Source organism: Neopelma chrysocephalum, unplaced genomic scaffold (genome assembly GCF_003984885.1).
Source record: "Neopelma chrysocephalum unplaced genomic scaffold, ASM398488v2 Primary Assembly neopelma1_84, whole genome shotgun sequence".
In the NCBI taxonomy this organism is placed as follows: Eukaryota; Metazoa; Chordata; class Aves; order Passeriformes; family Pipridae; genus Neopelma; species Neopelma chrysocephalum.
Window position 1 is genome coordinate 10826670 of NW_020897746.1, and position 18666 is coordinate 10845335.

Here is an 18666-nt window from a genome sequence, read left to right on the forward strand (position 1 = left end):
AGGGAAAGGGGAGAAAAGGGGGTGCCCCAGGACCCCACGTCCCCCTCCAACCTTGTGCTTCCAGCCAAGGGATGAGCTCCTGCCTGGGATACTGGAGGGCAGAGCTGCAGGTCCCTGGGTGCCAGTGTGGGATCCCCTCCCTGCCAGCCCTGGCCCACACCTCAGAGCTGCCCAGCATCCCAACCCATGGAATGAGGGGCTCATTGGTGCTGCCTTCATCCCCTAAAAGACACAGCAGGGACTTGGAGAGAGGGAGAACACCCGACACAAAGCACGGACAGCAACAGGGACCTGTCCTGGCCCCCCTCCTCCTACACCCAGCCCTGGGAAAGCCACTGACAGAGTGGACCAGCACCAGACAGCCCTGTGTGCCCCCTGCCTGTACCTCTGCCTGCCCCCCTGCCCGCTCTGCACCCCCAGAGCAGCCCTGGGACACTCCAATCCCGCCCATCCCGCCCTCGGCAGCTCCAGCCCCATCTGGTTCCTGTTAAATCAGCCACACAGGACGGGCAGAGCCCCCTTCCCCCGCGCTCAGCGTGCGAGGAGGGGGAGGCAGAACAGCTTTTTTTAAGACATGGCTGCCCTCCTCTTTACCTTCCTGCCTGGAAGGCAGCCAGGAGCAGCTCCTGCCTCCCTGCTCCCATCTGGAAGGAACCTTCCCCTGCCGGGACACACACCCACCCTTGGCACTGCCCCTGTGCAAGGGGCATCCTCCTCCTCCTCCCCGGGCACACCCCTGCTCTGGTCCTGCTCCTCTGCTGTCCCTGCAGCAGTTTTGTCCCCAGCTGTTATTTCCACCCCGTGGAACTTTCCAATATTTTCATCCTTGCGAGGAGCTGGGCAGGAGAAGTGCAGTCCCACAGCAGGGAGGGATGGCCCTGCCTGAGGACAGCTCAGCCCCTCCCTGGAAAACACCTCAAAAGCAGACATTAGGTCGTCCTAAGCCCCATCTAAACTTCCATTAAACCTACATCACCTTTCCAATACAGGCAGGAGAAGCACCAATAGCCAAGGTCCAACCCCACAGTGAGACCCAACCACCACCCTCGGGCACAGGACCACGGTTTGCTCACATTCCCTGACAGGAATAAAATCACAGAATCCTGGAACGGTTTGGGTTGGAAAGGACCTTAAAGAGCATCCAAGTCCAACCCCCTGCCCTGGGCAGGGACACCTTCCACTAGCCCAGGTTGCTCCAAGCCCCGTCCAACCTGGCCTTGGACACTTCCAGGGATGGGGCAGCCACAGCCCCTTTGGGCTCCAAGTGGGTTCCCCCCCCTCAAGCCATAAATGATCCCAGCCCCAGTTCCCAGAGGATCCGGGAGGAGCAGGAACAGAGCCTGCACACCCGGGGGCAGCAAAGAAACACGGAGGAGCACAGGCAGGGCTGGAGCAGCGCCGGGATGCTCCGGGATGCTCCGGGATACAGGGAGGATGGAGGACCCCAGGATCCTGCAAGCACAGAGGGATTGGCAGGACCCCACTGGAGTCACGGGGTGGCTGAGGTGGCACATACAAAGCACCAGGTGTTTTAGAAGGTGAGATCCCACCCTGCTCCCTAATCATCAGGTTTTGGGTTTTACCCAAACCCCGGGGTGACCATGAGCTGTGGGTCTGCACCTGCACTGCTCTGCTCACACCACCCTCACAAAACCCCCTCTTGGAGCACCCTCAGGCACTGGAAGGGGCTCTGAGGTCTCCCCAGAGCCTTCTCTTCCCCAGGCTGGACACCCCCAGCTCTCTCCATAGCAAACATGCTGCTCATTTGCAAAGGCCACGGCCCCAAAGAGCCTTTGGACTGTGTCCCACCGGGGAGATGGAAGGAATTCAGGCTCCTGCTGAGATCTCACCCCTGGGAGAGCAACCCAGGCAATGCTTCCCCAGCCAGTGCTGCTTCACCCAGCAAAAGGAGCAGGGAGGGTCCTCTGACAGCGAGGGCAGATCACAGCCAACCCTGGAAACATCTCCCAGCCACTGGCAACATCCCCAAGAACCCAAACCCATCCCGTGCTCGGGCTCTGAGCACATCAGAGTGTTCTGAAATGCTTCTGCACGACTCCAGGTGGGAAGGAACGAGCCTGGCTCAGCCTGGCTCCAGCTCAGCCCGGTGCTGAGGGGGGTTTGTCACTCCCAGGGGGAAGGAGAAGTGGGATGGAGGGGGAAAACTGAGTCCTCAGCTGCTCCATTAAAGTGCTGCTTCAAATCAGTGGGTGTGAGGGGGATCAGGACTGCTGTGTCCCCTCAGAGCTGTGGCCATGGAGCAATTTTCCCTCTGGATGTGTCAAGACTTCACTCTGTCTCTCACATTATGTGCTATTTCTTAAATCCACAGAACCCAAATTAACCAGCCTGAAATCCTCGTGGATGTTTCCAAACGGCTCCACAGCCACCCCGAGTGATTCTGGGCTGCCTGCGGATGACAGTGACAGACAAATTGATGGCAATGAAGTTATTTTGTCTCCCTCTGCAGCTGACTGAATTTGCATTGGTATTTTCATGGTACAGATGCCACCTTTCATCTAACGTGATTAATGCCGTCGTAAATACAGAGAAAGAACCAGCTGCTTCTGCCTCCTCAGCTTCCACGGAGCAGCTGGGGGGGAAAAAAAGTCCTTTTGTTCCAGCATCTCCAGAGCCTCTGCAGGCTTTGTGAAGAGCCCTTTATTTCAAAAGGTTAGAGAAATGTGGTGGGTAAAAAAGCCAGAGTATCCTGCTTTTCTCGCTGGGATCTCTGGCAATCCCAGTGCCTGGGCCAGCCCAGGGTCCCCCTGAGCCAGGGATGAGACAGGGAATTGGGAATGGAAGGTTTGGGTCGTGTCTTTGTGGGGTCCTTGTGAGCACAGCTTGTGCCTGGACACAGAAGGGGCTGGACAGCCTGGAAGGATCCAAAACCAGCCCTGAGAACCCACAGATCCTTCACAGGAATCATGGAATAGTTTGGGTTGGAAGGAAATGTAAAGCTCATCCAGTGCCACCCCCTGCCATGGGCAGGGACACCTTCCACCAGCCCAGGTTGCTCCAAGCCCCGTCCAACCTGGCCTTGGACACTTCCAGGGATCCAGGGGCAGCCACAGCTCCTCTGGGCAACCTGTGCCAGGGCCTCCCCACCCTCAGAGGAAAGAATTTCTCCCTAAAATCCAATCTAACCCTGCCCTCTTTAGGAACAAGGTGACTGAGCCATGACAGCACTTTTCACCCACGAGCTGTAAAGGGTTGGGCTGATTAATCACTGACTGAACACACCCCCTGCCCCCAAGCTGCAAACACTGCAGCAGGGTCTGGGAAACGAAGGGTTAAGAGAAAACGGGGTGAAACTCGGGTGTAAATTCCAAGCAGAAAGAGAGGAGGACATCGGGAGGCTCGGCAGGAAGGTGCCGTTTGCAAGGCAGCCACCGAGAGGTGCCAGCAGCTCTCCCAAAGCCTCGGCAGCTCTTCCAGCTTCACACCACACTTACTCCTTTCTCCCGTTTCTCCCAGCAACGCCCCCAGTCTGCCCAGTTCCAGCAGTGCTGCCACCCGGGCTTTGCTCCTGCTTGGAGGAGCAGGAAACATTCCCAAAGCCCAGAACACCACGGGCAGCCTGGAGGAGCTGGATGAACCCCTGTGTTCACACCAGTCCTGGAGAGAAGCACAGAAAGGTTTGCCTGGAAGCACCAGAGGCAAGGCTGGCACTGCCAAAACCAGCTGCTGGTGAGGCTGGAGCGGGGCACAGGGATGCCAAGAGGACTGAGAGCCTTTATGGCCACCAGTTCCAGAATCCAGTGGTCCTGCTTGGCAGGAATGGAAAACAAAGCCACCACATGCTTTCCAGCAGCTCCAGCAGCTGCTCCTACCCATTGGAGATGCTGCTTTTATGGAAAATCTGGGCATTTATCTAAAAGGAGAGTGTGGAGCCTGTGCCAGGGAGCTGCCTGCTCCACGGGGAGGGGACCAGGGCTGCTCCCAGCTCAGCTGGGACAGGATGAGGAGGACAGGACGATGCCATCCTTGCAGGGAGCCACAGAGATCCTGGGCAGGGGCACTGGGAAGAGCTCCTGTGAGCCTCTGCCACTCTTGCTGGCAGCTCCAGGGTCAAGGGAGTTCTCCAGGTGAAGATTTCCCTCTGCCTCCACCTGATTCACCCTCTCCAGCTTTCAGTCTTACCTCCAGGGTTTTTTCTTCCCCTCCCTCCCAAGTTCCCCAAGGGCAAAGCTGCCCACAGAGGAACAGCTACCAGTGTTGAGCTGAGCTGGCAGCATCCCCAGGGATGTTTAAGGGGGATAAGGGAGAGGGATAAAGACCCCAGTGGGGTGCTGGCAAACCCCTCGGCAGGGACCAGCACAGGGAAGAGGCAGCCAGTGCCTCCTGACACAGCCCAGCATCCCAAAATCCCTGTGTGCACCTGTCCAGACCCAGCAGCACCCACTGGGACACTCAGCTGCCTCCTTTCCATGGCCTCCCCAGCTCCACTGATCCCAGCAAGGAACAAACACGGAACCACTGCAGAAACCATTGACGACAGAAGCCTTTCCTCAAGCCCAGCAACGAGGAAAATCCACCAGCACCAGCAATTCCTTCCACTCCCTCTGCCCACATTTGTGCTTCCAGGCAGGTTTCAGTCAAGAAACACATCTCCCGCCCCCCCCTGGCATGGGACAACGTGGGACAGACAGACAGACAGGCTCCAAGAGGCAAAGGAACAGTGTCTTACCTGGCACTTTGGAATGTTGCAGATGCGGATTTTCCAATAGCCCCGAATCCGACTCCCACTGCCAGACCCTCTGAAACAGGAAAAAAACCAGTAAGGCCAAACCCTACAGCAGCCCTGAGACCACCCCTCCTCCTGTGCTCCATCAGAGCCAGGGCTGGCAGGAGCAGGGAGAGGATCCCAGGCCAGGCTGGTTCCCTGCTCGTTTTAATCCAAGCGCATTTAATCCAAGCTCAGTGTCACTGCCCAGGGTATTCCCCACCAGGAACCCAAACCAGCTGTTTCTTGGGAAGCCAACAAGGAGAGGAAAGGGTTCTGGAATGATGAGTGCACCAAAGGGCAGAAGATCCCAATCCCCACCAGCTGAAATGGGATTTTAACACGGAGCAAAACAGCACAAACCACCAAATCTGTTCAAAAAGGTTCAGGCTCAGCAAACCTCTCTGCAGAACTTGTGCCATGGTGGATTCCAGAAGAACCAACCATCAGCTTCTCCCATAAATCCCCCAGGAGCTGGGCTAAGCCAGGATCAGGCTCCCAGCAATGTCCCCTCCCTGCTTTCTGGTCTCCCTGTGCCCCAAAAGGACACAAGGCCTGTTGGGGACAGTCCCCAAAGCCAAGGAAACCCAAACTCCACCAGTGTCACTGGAGTGTTCCCTGTGTCCCAGAGGATGAGGTCTCAGATGAAGAGGATGTGTGTGTGTGTGTGTGTTTATGGTCTTCTGAGTTTCCAGTTGCCTTGGAAACGCACCATAAAAAGCAGCACTAACTTGGATAATCATGGATTTGCATCGAGTCCAGGCTGAGCATGAACTGAACACTCAACAGCTCCTCAGCCTTGATCCAAGGCTTGTGCCAAGGCTCAGCATGGACACAGGGAAAAACAGAGCAGCCAGCAGCCCTATGAACAGGGTTTTGGGGCAAGAACATCCCAGAGTGTGCCCCAAATCCCACGCCTGGTGATACCTCCAGAGGGACCACGGCACGTGGAGCACACACAGGGCCTGGAGGGAGTCACACACTCGTGCAAAGGGCTCCCTCTGCCCCAAAATCACCCCCCTGGGACATGGCTGAGCACCCAGGGCAGGGGCTGAGCCCTGCAGGGCGGGGGGTGCCCGTGGTGGTGGCTCTGGAGGGTTCTGCTCTGCCCAACTTTGGGAGGCAGATCCTTTGAAAGACATCTCATGGCTGTGTGCAGTTCAGCTCCACACCAGTGGGGCTGGCACTGCTCTTCCCAAAGCTTCCTTTTCAAGTGTGACTTGTCCAGAGAGCAAAAGCCAAAGGGCAAAGAGCCCTTTTTTATAATTCACTATGACTCGTTTTAACGCTCATTTGTGGGATAACAAAACCAGCTCTGACCGAGGGGGAAAAGCCACAACGACCTCCCTGCTGCGAAGAGGGACTCGTGGAATGAGAAACCCACAGCTCATGGAAGCACAACTCACATCTACGTGGAGACAAATGAGGGGAATCAGACTCACAGATGGTGCGTAGTGAGTGAGCTGCGGATCCGGAGGGGGAGCAGCAGCCCGGGGTGGGAGATGCAGCACGGGGGGGACTCACCAGCACAGGGAGGAGGAGGAGGGACACAGCAGCCTCTGGCCACGGGCTGTTCCATGTCCCCACGTCCCAGGAGAGCCCACGAGGGCTGGGGCAGGACGAGCAGCACCACCACAAACCAACCGAGGGGCTGCTGATCCCAGAGCATCCCACGGCAAACCACGGCCAAGGAAGTTTGGAGTCATGGGTGGTGCAGACACAGCGGGGACCACAGCACATCCCACCACCCTGGATGCTTGGAAAACCTCTAATTATATGCAGCAGCTACTGTGTGATGCTTTTGGCCCAGTGCTGTGATTTGTTTCAAATACTGAATTTCAGAAAGCCTGCCAAGACCCCACAACGACTTCACTGCTGCCACAGCACAGGTTGAGCCCCTTTCAAAGGTGTCAGACCTCAAAAGGACTCTGCTCTGCAGGTAAATGAGCAGACTCACAAGGATCCACGTGGAAACTAAGCACAGAGAGCTCAGTGCCAAGTGTGCCCACACTCCCAGCTCCCAGCTCAGCCCTCCTTCAGCCCCTCTCCTGGGTGTTCTGCACAAACTCAAATTATAAATAGCCTGAGTGGCTCCTTCAGGTGGGAAAAGACACAAAAAGAGAAAGGTTAATGCTTCCACGTCAGCCACTTAGAGACAGGCTGGATGCTCTGAAAATGCCTGACTGGGACATGAGGTCACTGGAGATGGGAGTGGGAGAGCAGCTCTTACCACTGCAGGCTCAGGCATCAGCTGGAAAAACAAACAGCCCTGGGGAGTTCCTGGTTCTTGGCACCACTGTGAGCGAGGCAGAGAGAAGCAGAGCCATAAAATCATGGAATGGGTTGGGTTGGAAGGGACCTTAAAGCCCATCTCCTTCCATCCCACCCCCTGCCATGGGCAGGGACACCTCCCACTATCCCAGGTTGCTCCAAGCCCCGTCCAACCTGGCCTTGGACAATTCCAGGGATCCAGGGGCAGCCACAGCTTCTCTGGGCAACCTGTGCCAGGGCCTCCCCACCCTCACAGGGAAGAATTTCTTCCCAATATCCCCTCTAAATCATTCCCAGGTAACCCTGAGTGACTGAAGGATTTACCACGGGCCACCACCCTGCAAGGCCAAAGCTTAGGATGTGAAAGAGGGTGAAAGGAACGTGTCCATGTCCCACAGGAAACCTTTCCGTGTCAGGAGGGTTTTTTTCCAAGGATTTCAGCAGCTGGCAGCCCCCCTTCCAAGCAGTGACAGAGCTGGAGAGGCTCCATATGACCCTGTTGTCTGGAGAGCTCACGTGGAGAAGGCACCAGGCTGGGGGTTCATTGGGCACCTCTTGGCAGAACAAAGGCAGAGAAAAATGACCAATTTCAGCCCCTGTTAGGAAAATGCTTCTATTTAACCCAAACAAAGAGATTTTGCCTCTCTTGGGCTTCCTTGGCTTGGCAATTCAAGACACTTTGTCCTGATAAGGCATTTACCCAGGGATCAGACTAATCCTGAGCTCACTCGGGGATCAGCTCCGCACCTCTCAGCTCCTTACAAAGGCATTTTCCTCCCTGCTTGTTTTCCAAGAAAAGAAAGAAAAAGCCCTTCAAACCCTCAAGCTGAAAGCAATAACTGTGCTGGAGGGTCACTGCAGACACTGCTGGGGCTGCTGCCAGACGGCTGCAGGATGTGTTTTGGCAAGAGCACGATGTCCATAGGTCTCACACACCACAGCTCACATCCACACCTGAGCAGGGCAAAACTTGGAAAGGGAAGGCCAAGAGGGAACATCACAGCAAGGAGAGGTCAGTGCTGAGGGAAAGACCACAGGGGAGCAGGGCAAAGTAGGGAACACCACAGAAAAATGGAGCTGGTGCAGAGGGAAGGACCATGGGAAGGGGAGCAGAACAAAGCTCTGTGGGCACAGAGCCATGTCAGGACACCTCAGGCAGGCAGAGGTGACCCAGGGTGACCTGACAGCTGCAGCACCGACTGGAGCAGCCAAGGAGACATTCCCAGAGCTCAAGAAAAGCTGGCAAAGAGCACGTCAGCCAAGGGAGCAGAGACAGGGACATGCTGCTCCCAGAGTGCCTCCCACACCTTCACGCTTGGCCCGAGGTCCCAGGTCCCCCCGGGCTCATCCCCAGCACATGGAGGGGACTGGGATGTGTGGATCCTGCTGTCACAGCCCGGGTTTTATTCCCACTTTAATTTCACTCCAGTGCCCCATCAGCAGAGCTGCAGAACAGCACAAGATGTTCCGTCTGGTTGAGCCAGGAGGACAGTGACAGTGTTCCCGTCTGCTCCAATCCACAGGAGCGCAGGAATTGCTTGGGATGGGCTTTGGGATGAGGCCCAGCACCGATCCATCTGCTCCCCCTCGGCATGGAGAGCTCTGCGTGCTCCCACTCCGTGCTGGGATGTTCCTGGGGAAGTTGAAGCCCTGCAGCCCCAGGGGGACGTGGAGGCTCCCGAGATGGTGCATCCCTGGGGAGCTCAGGGTTCCAGGAGCGTGTCCTGCCTTTGGGCTCGCCCAAAAAGTGCCACTGCACTTTTCAGGGAGCTCTTCTCCTTGGCAGGGATGAGAGGGAGCTTTGCTCGGGCAGGAGGGAGGTGCTGCCATCGAGGCAGCCCAGGGTAGATGTGGGATGGTCCTGGGGCACCTGGATGCAGCTCTGTGCTGCCAGATCCAAACCAGCCCTGACACCACAGTCCTGGATGAGGACAATGTAAAAAATCCACAAATAACTTTAAAAATGAGAGATTTACCCAGGAGATGCTCCTGCTTCGGAAGCTGCTTCACTTTCCCTGGTCTGAAATCTGGTTTTGCCCACTTCCCTGGCCTGAAACCACCTTCTGCTGCTGCCCCGAGCAGGGAACGATGTTTCTTTGCTCTCCAATGTCTATTTTGCAAGGATCAGTGGAGCAGCACCATGGCCATGCTCACACAGCAGGGCTGGACCCCAGCACTTCCACTGCAAATGCCACACGAGCCTGAAGTTCAAAGACCAACTCGAGAGTTGGCTCATTCCACCCCAAACCTCCCCCTTATGGCCCGAGCTTGGCAAGGGGCAAGAACAGCTGAAATTAAGCAGACTGTGATTTTAAATCCCATCCCAGGCAGGGATCACAGCCCTCTGCTTGGATCAACAGCCAGGAAAACCCTCCAGCAAACCCCCAGTCCGGGCTCACGGGGCTCTGCGGGATCCTGCCCTCGCCAGCCCCGGTTTGGAGCATGGAATGAGCTTCACAGCCACTGTGGGAAGCCTCTTGTAATCCTCAGAACAGGCCTGTTCACAAAACCAAGCGAAAATTAAAGCCCTTCAGAATCCCTGGAAATCCCAACCATAAATAGGAGGCACCACTCAGGGCCTCGATAAATTACAGCGGCGAGTAAATGAACCCCTGTTATTGTGTGACTCTCATCTGCCACAAAGATCAAGGAAACAGGCACTGGTTAAAAAAAATGTCCTACAGGAATGGCAAAAACCAGAATCCACTACACAAAATCCCTTTTTTTCCTCTCCACATAGGCAAGATTTCAGGGATAAAGGAAACAACGTCGCAGATCCCTTATCTGGGATCAGGGTTGTAACGTGTGTTCTGCAGGCAGCAACACCACAAAGATCAGGGATCAGAGGGTTTAGGGGTGGTTTTTGCCCTTCTCCTGATGTACAAGCAGGTTAGGATGGCAGTGAGGGGAACACAGACCTGTTATCCCTTAGTTTATCCCATGCCTCCCACATCTCCAGGAGGATGCGCTTGGCAGGGTCCCAGCAGCACAACCCACCCTTCACCCACCCAGGGGTGTCTCTGCCTGAAAAATATCCTTGCAGAAAACTTGCCTTAAAAAACCCTTGTAGGAAACTCCTCTGGGATGCAGCACGGCAGGGGAGGAGGAGGAGGATTCGTGGAGATGATAAAATGAGAAGCAACTCACAAATCACACAGTCAAAATCCTGAGCTTGGAAAGAAGGCAAAAACTAGAGGAAAAGCAGGATTTATCAAAGCCTTCCATCTGCAAAACACCAGAGCTCTGCCTGGGGGGCCATCGGAGTTCAGGGAGGGTGAGGGGAGCACAGCTCAGCAGAGCTTGGGAAGAAATAGAAGGAATTATGGATTCCACAGCAGGAAATGCCTTTCTTCATGAGGAAAGGACAGTGGGTGATGCTGAGCTAAGGCACACCCAAAGCAAGACAGGACCATGGGTACCAGCACGGACCCGCTCGTCCCGAAAGCATCCTCTGATCAACCAGAACCAACCCTGCTGGGCTCATCTGCCCCAATCCTGCACATCCCTCAGTGCTCCAAACCCCCCTCCCAAAGCTGGGACCACCCCCAGCCCGGCAGCAGCACTGAGGGAGCTGCAGTGACAGCCTCTCCTCCCGGGAGGATTGATGGAGCCAATTCTCCTGGGTCAGCAAATGAACCCGCTTCCTCCAGGAAGGTACTACAGATGCCAACGTGACATCAATTATTCATCCTGCTCTTTGAAGAGCTGTTAAGTTCCTAGTGGGAAATTAATCTTCCCATAATGAGGTTTGTATTTCTCTAAGAGTTTAAGCACATCCCCGTTGCCACTATTCATAGTTTTTTTTCCCCTCAAGACTGAATTCCAGTTCCCTCCAGGAGGGGAAGGCACAGAGATTACCAGATTTCAGGGATTTTCGTGTTTCCAGGTCCCCACCATTACAGAACAAGCAAGCAGGAGGTGAAAGTCATTTTAGAAAGACTTTTTTTTTTCATTCCATGAGAATCACAGAACGGCTTGGGTTGGGAAGGACCTTAAAGACCCTCTAATTTCCAATCCCCTGCCATGGGCAGGGACACCTTCCAGTAGCTCAGGTTGTTCCAAGCCCTGTCCAACCTGGCCTGGGTCACTGCACGTCTGGGATGGTGCAAACACAAAGCTGACAGAAGGTGAAACACCTGAAAAGCTTCTGACGTGCCCAGACAGCTCAACTAGAGATAAGAACTAATGATGCAGCTTTGCCTCCAAGTTTTCCAGGGATTGGGTCCCATCAGGGTTGTGCAAGAGGTGATGAAAAGCAGGCAGGTGATGATGGGGTCAAACCAGCCATCACCTGGAAAAGCAAACAGCTCCAATTCCCAGCTCAGCAGTGCCTGACAGCAGAACAGACACACAGAGAACCCAAATGTGTCACAGAATAAAATCATTTCAGTGGGAAAAGTCCTCTGGGATCACTGAGTCCAGTGTTAACCCAGCACTGCCAAGGTCCCCACTAAGCCATGTCCCTAAACATTGCTGTGGGGAGTTAAAGAGCCATTAAAAGAGGATTTTAAGTCCTAATGGGCTACCAAATGCCTGACCCCGGGCTGTCTGTCTGAAAAAAGCCTCCAGAACTGGGTGCTCCCACCAGTAAACCCAGTGCAACCAGCCCAGTCAAAGGGGGGACCAGCCCCAGCTGCTCAGGGCAAATCCAGGAGGATGTGACACAACTGGGAAACCCATGGCAAGAGATACAGGGGAAAAAACAGCCCAAGGGAAGCCCGTGGCCTTGTGGGCATTAAACAAAGTGGAATTTGGGAGGCAGGAGCAAATTCCCCTAATGCATCTACATCCCAACCTGTTCTACTTTTCTCCCCCTTTCAATCCATGGGGCTGCACCAGCTAAACAGGAGCTGACAAGGCACTTTACATTTGATTTAAAGAATTAAAGTCACTGCCCAACAGCCCAAAGCTCCTTCCTCATGGAAATGCTTCTTCTCTGGAAGAAGAAAACCCTTTCCCAAATTAACAAACCAGAACTAATCTAGAAGCAGTGACTGACCTGGAAACGGGCTCTCCCTGACCCCACAGCACCTGAATCCATCACAGATATTTAATATTTCATGTCCAGCACGCAAATGGGTTTCTCACCCCAGCGCTCACCGATGTTTAATGTGACAGATCTGTGAGAGCTGGTGAGGACAGGAAAGCAATGGAGCTTCCAACATGCACATTTCAGCAGACTTCGATTCCAGCTGGTGAAAATCCCGTGTTTAATTGGCTTTTGTCACCTTTGTGGCTGCTCCTGCTCATAAAACAGCGCTCGCCAACCGCCAGCGATGCCGCAGAGATAACTGGGTGTTATCAGCTCTCTCTTGGTGTCCAAGTGTCTGCCTCCAAATGAGTTTTTGACATATGAGCTGCTGTCAGAGGGGCTATTACAGACCCCACGCTCTGCCCCTCCTCTAACAGTGCCGGTGTGATGGGCTGTGACACCCCCCAGGCTGCAGAGGGAAACTTCCCACCCCTGTCCGTGTCAGACATGGAATTACCTTTTCATCAGGCTGTCCCTCCTCCCAGAGCTGGAGCCTCAGCTTCCATGTGCCCAGGAGGAGCACAGGGAAGTGCTGAGGGAGCCAAGCTGTTGGCCATGGAGCCAAAAGCAGCCTGAGAGCATCACCCACAGCCGGGGATGTCACCAGGACCCGGTGCCAGCACCTTCCCCAGCCGCCTTCCCACACTTCCCACCCCCCTGCAGGGAAGCTTTAACCACTCAGAGCAAGTCATTTCCATCCACCGAGGTGCTTAACAGATGAAAACATCAAAATATGTGCTGATGAGGCACCAATTACCGGGAGGTTTAATGAAAGGTTAAGGCAACCTTTGGCAGAGCCATGAGGCTCCTCCCGATCCCGGGAGCCGCTGCTGTGAGGAACGTTCCGGATGGTGCCGAGCACCCGGCTCTGCCTCCTCTGACCTTTCTCCTCTCCCCTCGGCTGCTCGTGGAGCCATCACACCACAGCACTACCAAGAGCTCATCCCTGACACATCCCTGCCCGGAGGGTCCCTCTGGAAATCAAGCCGGAGATGCGACGGAAGCCACATCCCAGATGGATCTTTTCCCTGGGGCAGAAAACACCAGGAAAAATTCCTGACTGTTCAAATCTCTCTGAGCTGGTCCTCTGCTCCCCTTAAGCTCCATGGGATTGCTGCCCCCCTTAAGCTCCATGGGATTGCTGCCCCACGTGCTTCCCACTGACACCTCCCCTTACCTGAACCTTCCTTTCACGGAATGAAAGCTGCAGGGAAATCTTTTCCTCTTTTTTTCCTTACTAAAAAATAACACCTTTCAGTAGGAACCTAAGGTGCTCCAGGAGTGCCCAGGAATAGCCACTACTAGCCAGGCCACCAGCACAAGTGGCAGGGAAAGGAGGGATGCTGTAATTCCAGGAAGAGGCATCGCCCAGACGAGGCACAGATTAATTGGCACAGCTAAATGGCTCCCGTTCTCACGCTCTGCAGACCCCCAGTGGGTTCCCAAATGCTTATTAAAGTAACAACAATTGTAAAACAGTCTCAATTTCAATAGACCAACAAAAAAAAAACAACACCATCATCATCCCAAATGAATGTTCCCAGCTTTTAATGGATCGCGGAGAATATTCACATAAATAATCACTTCTCTTTATAATTGAGATGCAATATCACACTCATTGCCCCAGCCTTCCCTCGGGAGGCTGAGAACACGGGAGCGCCTGTCCCGGGAGGATGAATCCAATCAATTTTTGCTAATGACAAAGTAACCAGCCTGGAAATCACCCCCTCCCAAGGAACACCAATCTGCCAGCACAGCAGGGACCCTCTGCGCTCCCACCGCCACCCACAACCCCCTCCCTCCACAGGCAACAGGCAGCCTGCTCCCATCCTCAAATCCACCACCAGCTGAGGATCTGCCCCACCTCAGAAGGGAGCAGCTCTTGCTACTGGTGGACAAGCTCTGTGTGAACCTTGTTGGCTGGTTTAAGGTTTAAAAGGTCGCAGCATCCAACATCCCACCTCGGAACCACGTTGAACCTGGACTCAACCCCTGCAGGGAGCTCCCCTGGGAGACATCAAACAGCCCATGGGGCTGCACAGACCTCCCTGTGGAGCTCCCCCCTCACCAGTGGGAGGATATCCTTTAGTTTTGGACGTGTCTCCACCGGCTGACCACACCAAGAAGCACTTTGCACACCTTCATCACACACCTTCATCAGTGCCAGGGGCTGGTTTTGGCACAGCCAAGGATGGGACTAAATCACTGCCCACCACTGGACACGGTCACAACAGGGGACAGGGCCAAGGGGTGACAACTTTGGGGTCCCCACCAACTGCCTCCCCCCCCAGCTCAGGGATTCAGTTCCCATCCCAGTGGCACAAACCCCTCGTCAGCCAAGAGCCAGCACCACAACAGCCTGTCTGCTCCTCCCCCAGACAGCCATAAAGCAGGAGACACAGACAACACACAGTAAAACTGGGGAAAGCTGGAAGAAGCCAGAAAGACGAGCCAGTGTCCAGGCAGCTCCCAAATCCAGGCAGCAGTTGTCACTCCTGGGGCTGTCCCCAGCCAAATGCCACCGTGCAGAGGGTGGCAGGCAGGTCTCACACCCTCCATCCCCAGGGCACTGGGCTGAACCGCTCCCCTGCCCAGGAGAAGCTGCAAACGAGCGTGTTTGAAATCAATTTGACATTTCCCATCCCTTGGTACAGCCTTCCCTTCATCCCCCCCCGTTCCTCGGGATCAAACGAAGCAGCAGCACTTGCTGCCAGACTCCAGAGGGATGGAGAGGTGTCACAGAGCTGCCACTGGGATGGGCAGGAGGTGCCTGGCTTAAACCTGTCACCAGCACCAGGAACTGCCACTGGGAGTGAAGGACTCGGCCGTGGCTGATGCCAGAGCAGTGACAGGAACACGGGCAGGGTGTAAATCCTGCACCCTCCGCTCCACACCCATCCCAGCTGTCCCTCCCTCTGGGCCTCACTCCAAGCATTGGCCAGAACGTGACCTTCAAGTTTTGGGGCTAAATCTCTCCCTGCTGGGCAAGCAGAGAAGGAGGACCCCCAAAACCCCACCACATGCCAGGCATGGTGCCAGTGCCAACCCAGGGTTCAGCATCTCCCTGCCACCTCCAAGCGCAGTTCCAAGGGGAAAGAACTTGGATGCTCCACCCGGGGGGTGCAGGAACCTTCCCCCTGACCCACTGCAGCTTCCCAGGAGTCTCACTCATCCTTCCCATAGTTGTCACCACCTAAAACTTTCTCCTTCTAACATTTTGTGCCTCCTGCATGCAGTGACACCCCCCCGTGCCCCCCTTCTCCTGCAGCATCTCCACCACCACAGCCGGGATTTGTTCCGTATTTAGCTCACGCACTCCATCCTGCTCCTCACTTTGTTCCTTCTCATTAAAAATAAATAAATCCTAGTCTGTTAATGGGTTTCTGGCAGTGGGAACTGGAGACAAAGCCTCAGGTGGAGCCATGTGAGATTTAGGGGGCGAGCAGGGGACGTCAGAGCCACCTCTCCCCGTGACCCCGGTGACTCCGTGCGCGGCGCCGCTGCCACGTCCCATCAGCTCCTTCCCAGACACCTCCGTTAAATGGTGACACTTGAGGCAGAAACATCAGAGCAAACACGGAGGGACTGGACTGAATACAGAAAAGTGAGAGATTTTCCTGCAGGAGGGGAAGGCTGGAGCACAGAGGATGATCCAGCTCTGGGATGTGCTCCCAGCCCGTGCCGGGGTCTGGGGCCACCCGGCTCTGCCCAGCACATCACAAAGAAACAGGAAAACTCAGGTTTCCTTGGCAACGTTCGGGTGGTTGGAAGCATCACCTCATGCCTGGCAGGAACCAGCCCTGCTGCCTTCCCAGGAGGATGCTCCCTGTCGGGGATGCTCCGAGGGTGATGCAGGGATGGGGCACCAGCGCAGTGGGTGGGATCCCAGCCAGGTCCCTGCTGTCAGCTGAGAGGTTTTTTGGGGATCAGAAACGATTCCCAACAGCCAGAGGAAAGCAAGGCAGGGCATCAACACAACCAACACCTGCAACCCCTTCCCCACCTCGCTGCCACAGACAGTTGCAGAACACAGCCCTGGTCCTGTCCTCCATCCCTCCTGGAGCAGCGTGAGCATCAGGGGCTCCTGCAGCATCTCCCTGCTGGGAGATCCCCCACAATCCCACAGCAGGGACATCCCTGCCTGCACACCCCCAGCTCGGCTCAGAGCAGAGCAGATCCCTCCAGGAGCTCCCTGGGAGTCAGCTCTGGACCCACGTCCCCCACCCTGCCAGGTTCTCCTCCCCCTCCCAAACAAGCACAAAGAGAAAGGCTGTTCAGCTCACACCTCACTAATTGTTATTTGTGATACACCAGTAACATTTTAATTAATCTGAAGTCTTCAGCATAACAGCCACCCAAGGTACAAAGATAAACCAGAATAAACAGGGCTTGATGAAATACATAATTAATGTTCTACTAAACCCAGCATATATGAATATTAATGAGCAGGAAGAGTCTGTAGTTTGGCATCTCCTGTCATTATCAATTGGCATTCCCAGCTTTGGAGCAAATTACCCAACCTTTCCTTGCCGGCAGAGCCCACGGAACACAAACCAACTGTGGGAGCTTGGGCTGTACGTTCCATTATCTCACCCCCACAACAACCTGCTTCCAGCCTGAAACCAAAGACAGAGGCATTGCCAAGACCAAAACCAGCTCATCCCTAAAATGGGATCAAAGTCAATAAAACAGTTCTCTGCTGGCAACAGAAGGGGAGCCCGTTCCCCACCAGCGCGGGAGGAGAACAGGGATGGGAAGCCGGTCCCTGAAGGGTTTTAATCACCAGACAGAGGGACTTCAGGTAGAGTTTGGGCTGAGATGTGACGATTTTGAGGAGCAAGAGCAGCTCCAGCCCATCAGAGGCACTTGGGCAGCTCAGAGACCCAACAAGGTGAACGTGGACACCCCACTGGCTGCACCTCCCTCGCTGCAGCAACCGGAGCGTTGCCAAGGGATGTGGAGTTTTATGAAGGTACAGGTGGGACAGAAAACCCTTGGGAACTACCTGGACAACCTCTGTGTGAGTGCACTGAGCTTACAGGGAAGCAGAGCAAACACCAGAGCTGTGTGCTTCTGCCAAAGCAAGCTGGAGAAGGGAAGGCTCTCGAGAGATCCAATTGAGGCCTTCCAGTGCTTCTTCCAGTACTTACAAAGGATTATGTTCCTTTGAAGAGCTTATGAAAAAGATGGAGAGTGACTTATTACACAGGCAGTTAGTGATGGGACAAAGGGGAACGATTTTAAACTGAAAGAGGGAAAATTTAGATTAAATGTTAGGAAGAAATTCCTCCCTGTGAGGGTGGGGAGGCCCTGGCACAGGTTGCCCAGAGAAGCTGTGGCTGCCCCTGGATCCCTGGAAGTGTCCAAGGCCAGGTTGGACGGGGCTTGGAGCAACCTGGGCTGGTGGAAGGTGTCCCTGCCCATGGCAGGGGGTGGAATGGAAGGAGATGGGCTTTAAGGTCCCTTCCAACTCAAAGCATTCCATGACTGATGAGCACAGCGTGGTGTTCCCGTGGCAGGAGCATCCCCGACATCCCAGCTCAGCACCTCCCGCCTCCCCCAGCACAGGCACAGCCGAGGTGTCATTACACTGCAGGAGTCTGTGCTAATTATAGCAGCCTTTCCTCTGGCAGGGCTGCTAATTGAGGGAGAGCATTACAGTGTTTCCAAACCCTGCTCCACATCAGGGGCCGCGGCGGATCCGAGAAGCGCCGCCGCCGCTTTTCCTGGGAAAGCAGAAGGAATTCAGAGAAAGCTGAGCCCCAAATTGCTGCTCAGCGAGGCTGGACCAGCACCTGCTTCGTGCAAGAAAGAGCAGAGAGCTGGTAAAGAGCAGGGCTGGCCACGAGCTCCTGATTTAATCACAATCTGAATTATGTCTTGGGGTGCAATCGGTGCTGGCACCCTGTGCCCTCCAAACCCCAGGGTGACTTTGGGCACATCCCCACTGAGAGGAGGATGTTGGTCAGGGCTCTGCCATTGGTGAGTGGCCCCACTGGGCACAAACAGCCACTGTCACCCACCCAGCACCACCGTGGGGCTGCTGAAAAGGCAGGAAAAGAGCAGGAGGGGGACTTGGGGGGACCAGGATTGGTAGGAATGGACCCCCCACCAAACTGAGCCTCCAGCCAGCGGCTGAGCCACCGCTCACACACCTCTCTGGGTATTGAGCTTTAATATTGTGACCTTTAAGATGCGAGAGAGAATTTCAAACCGTCTGTCACCATCCCAAGGTGGCTTTTGTGCTCTTGCAGGAGCAGTGAAAGGGCAGAGCAGCATCTCTGTGGCAGCCAGGGCCATGTCACCATTAACCTCCCTCTACGGGTGACGCTTTGTTCCCTGCTCTACAGAACTTTCTCTCTTTGCTGGTGACAGACAGGAATCCCCAGCCCAGCAGCCAGATGACACCTGGCTCTTCACCCTGGCTCCTAGACACATCGTTTGAGGGATGAAATCCAATTACAGTCTGCTCAGTACAAACGTCTTCCTTTTCTTTCTGTGTGTGGGGAATTCAAAGCTCCCTCCTCGCCTTGTCTGCCAGGGATCTGCCTCCCCCAGCAACACGTGGAGCTGGACCACGGCATCAGTTATCTACCTATAATTAATAAAGGGATGAGAAGGGACAAATGTGCTGCTG

General features: G+C 55.0%; 1 protein-coding gene across 4 annotated transcripts in view; it reads right to left on the reverse strand.

Annotated features, from left to right (window-relative positions):
- The window catches only part of SLC39A11 (solute carrier family 39 member 11), an 80139-nt gene that overhangs the window by 15121 nt on the left and 46352 nt on the right, over positions 1-18666 (reverse strand). For all 4 annotated transcript variants that reach the window (XM_027691416.1, XM_027691413.1, XM_027691412.1 and 1 more), the window contains one exon: positions 4691-4760. In XM_027691416.1, the coding sequence (XP_027547217.1) occupies positions 4691-4760 (70 nt within the window). The remainder of the gene's footprint in view (positions 1-4690; positions 4761-18666) is intronic.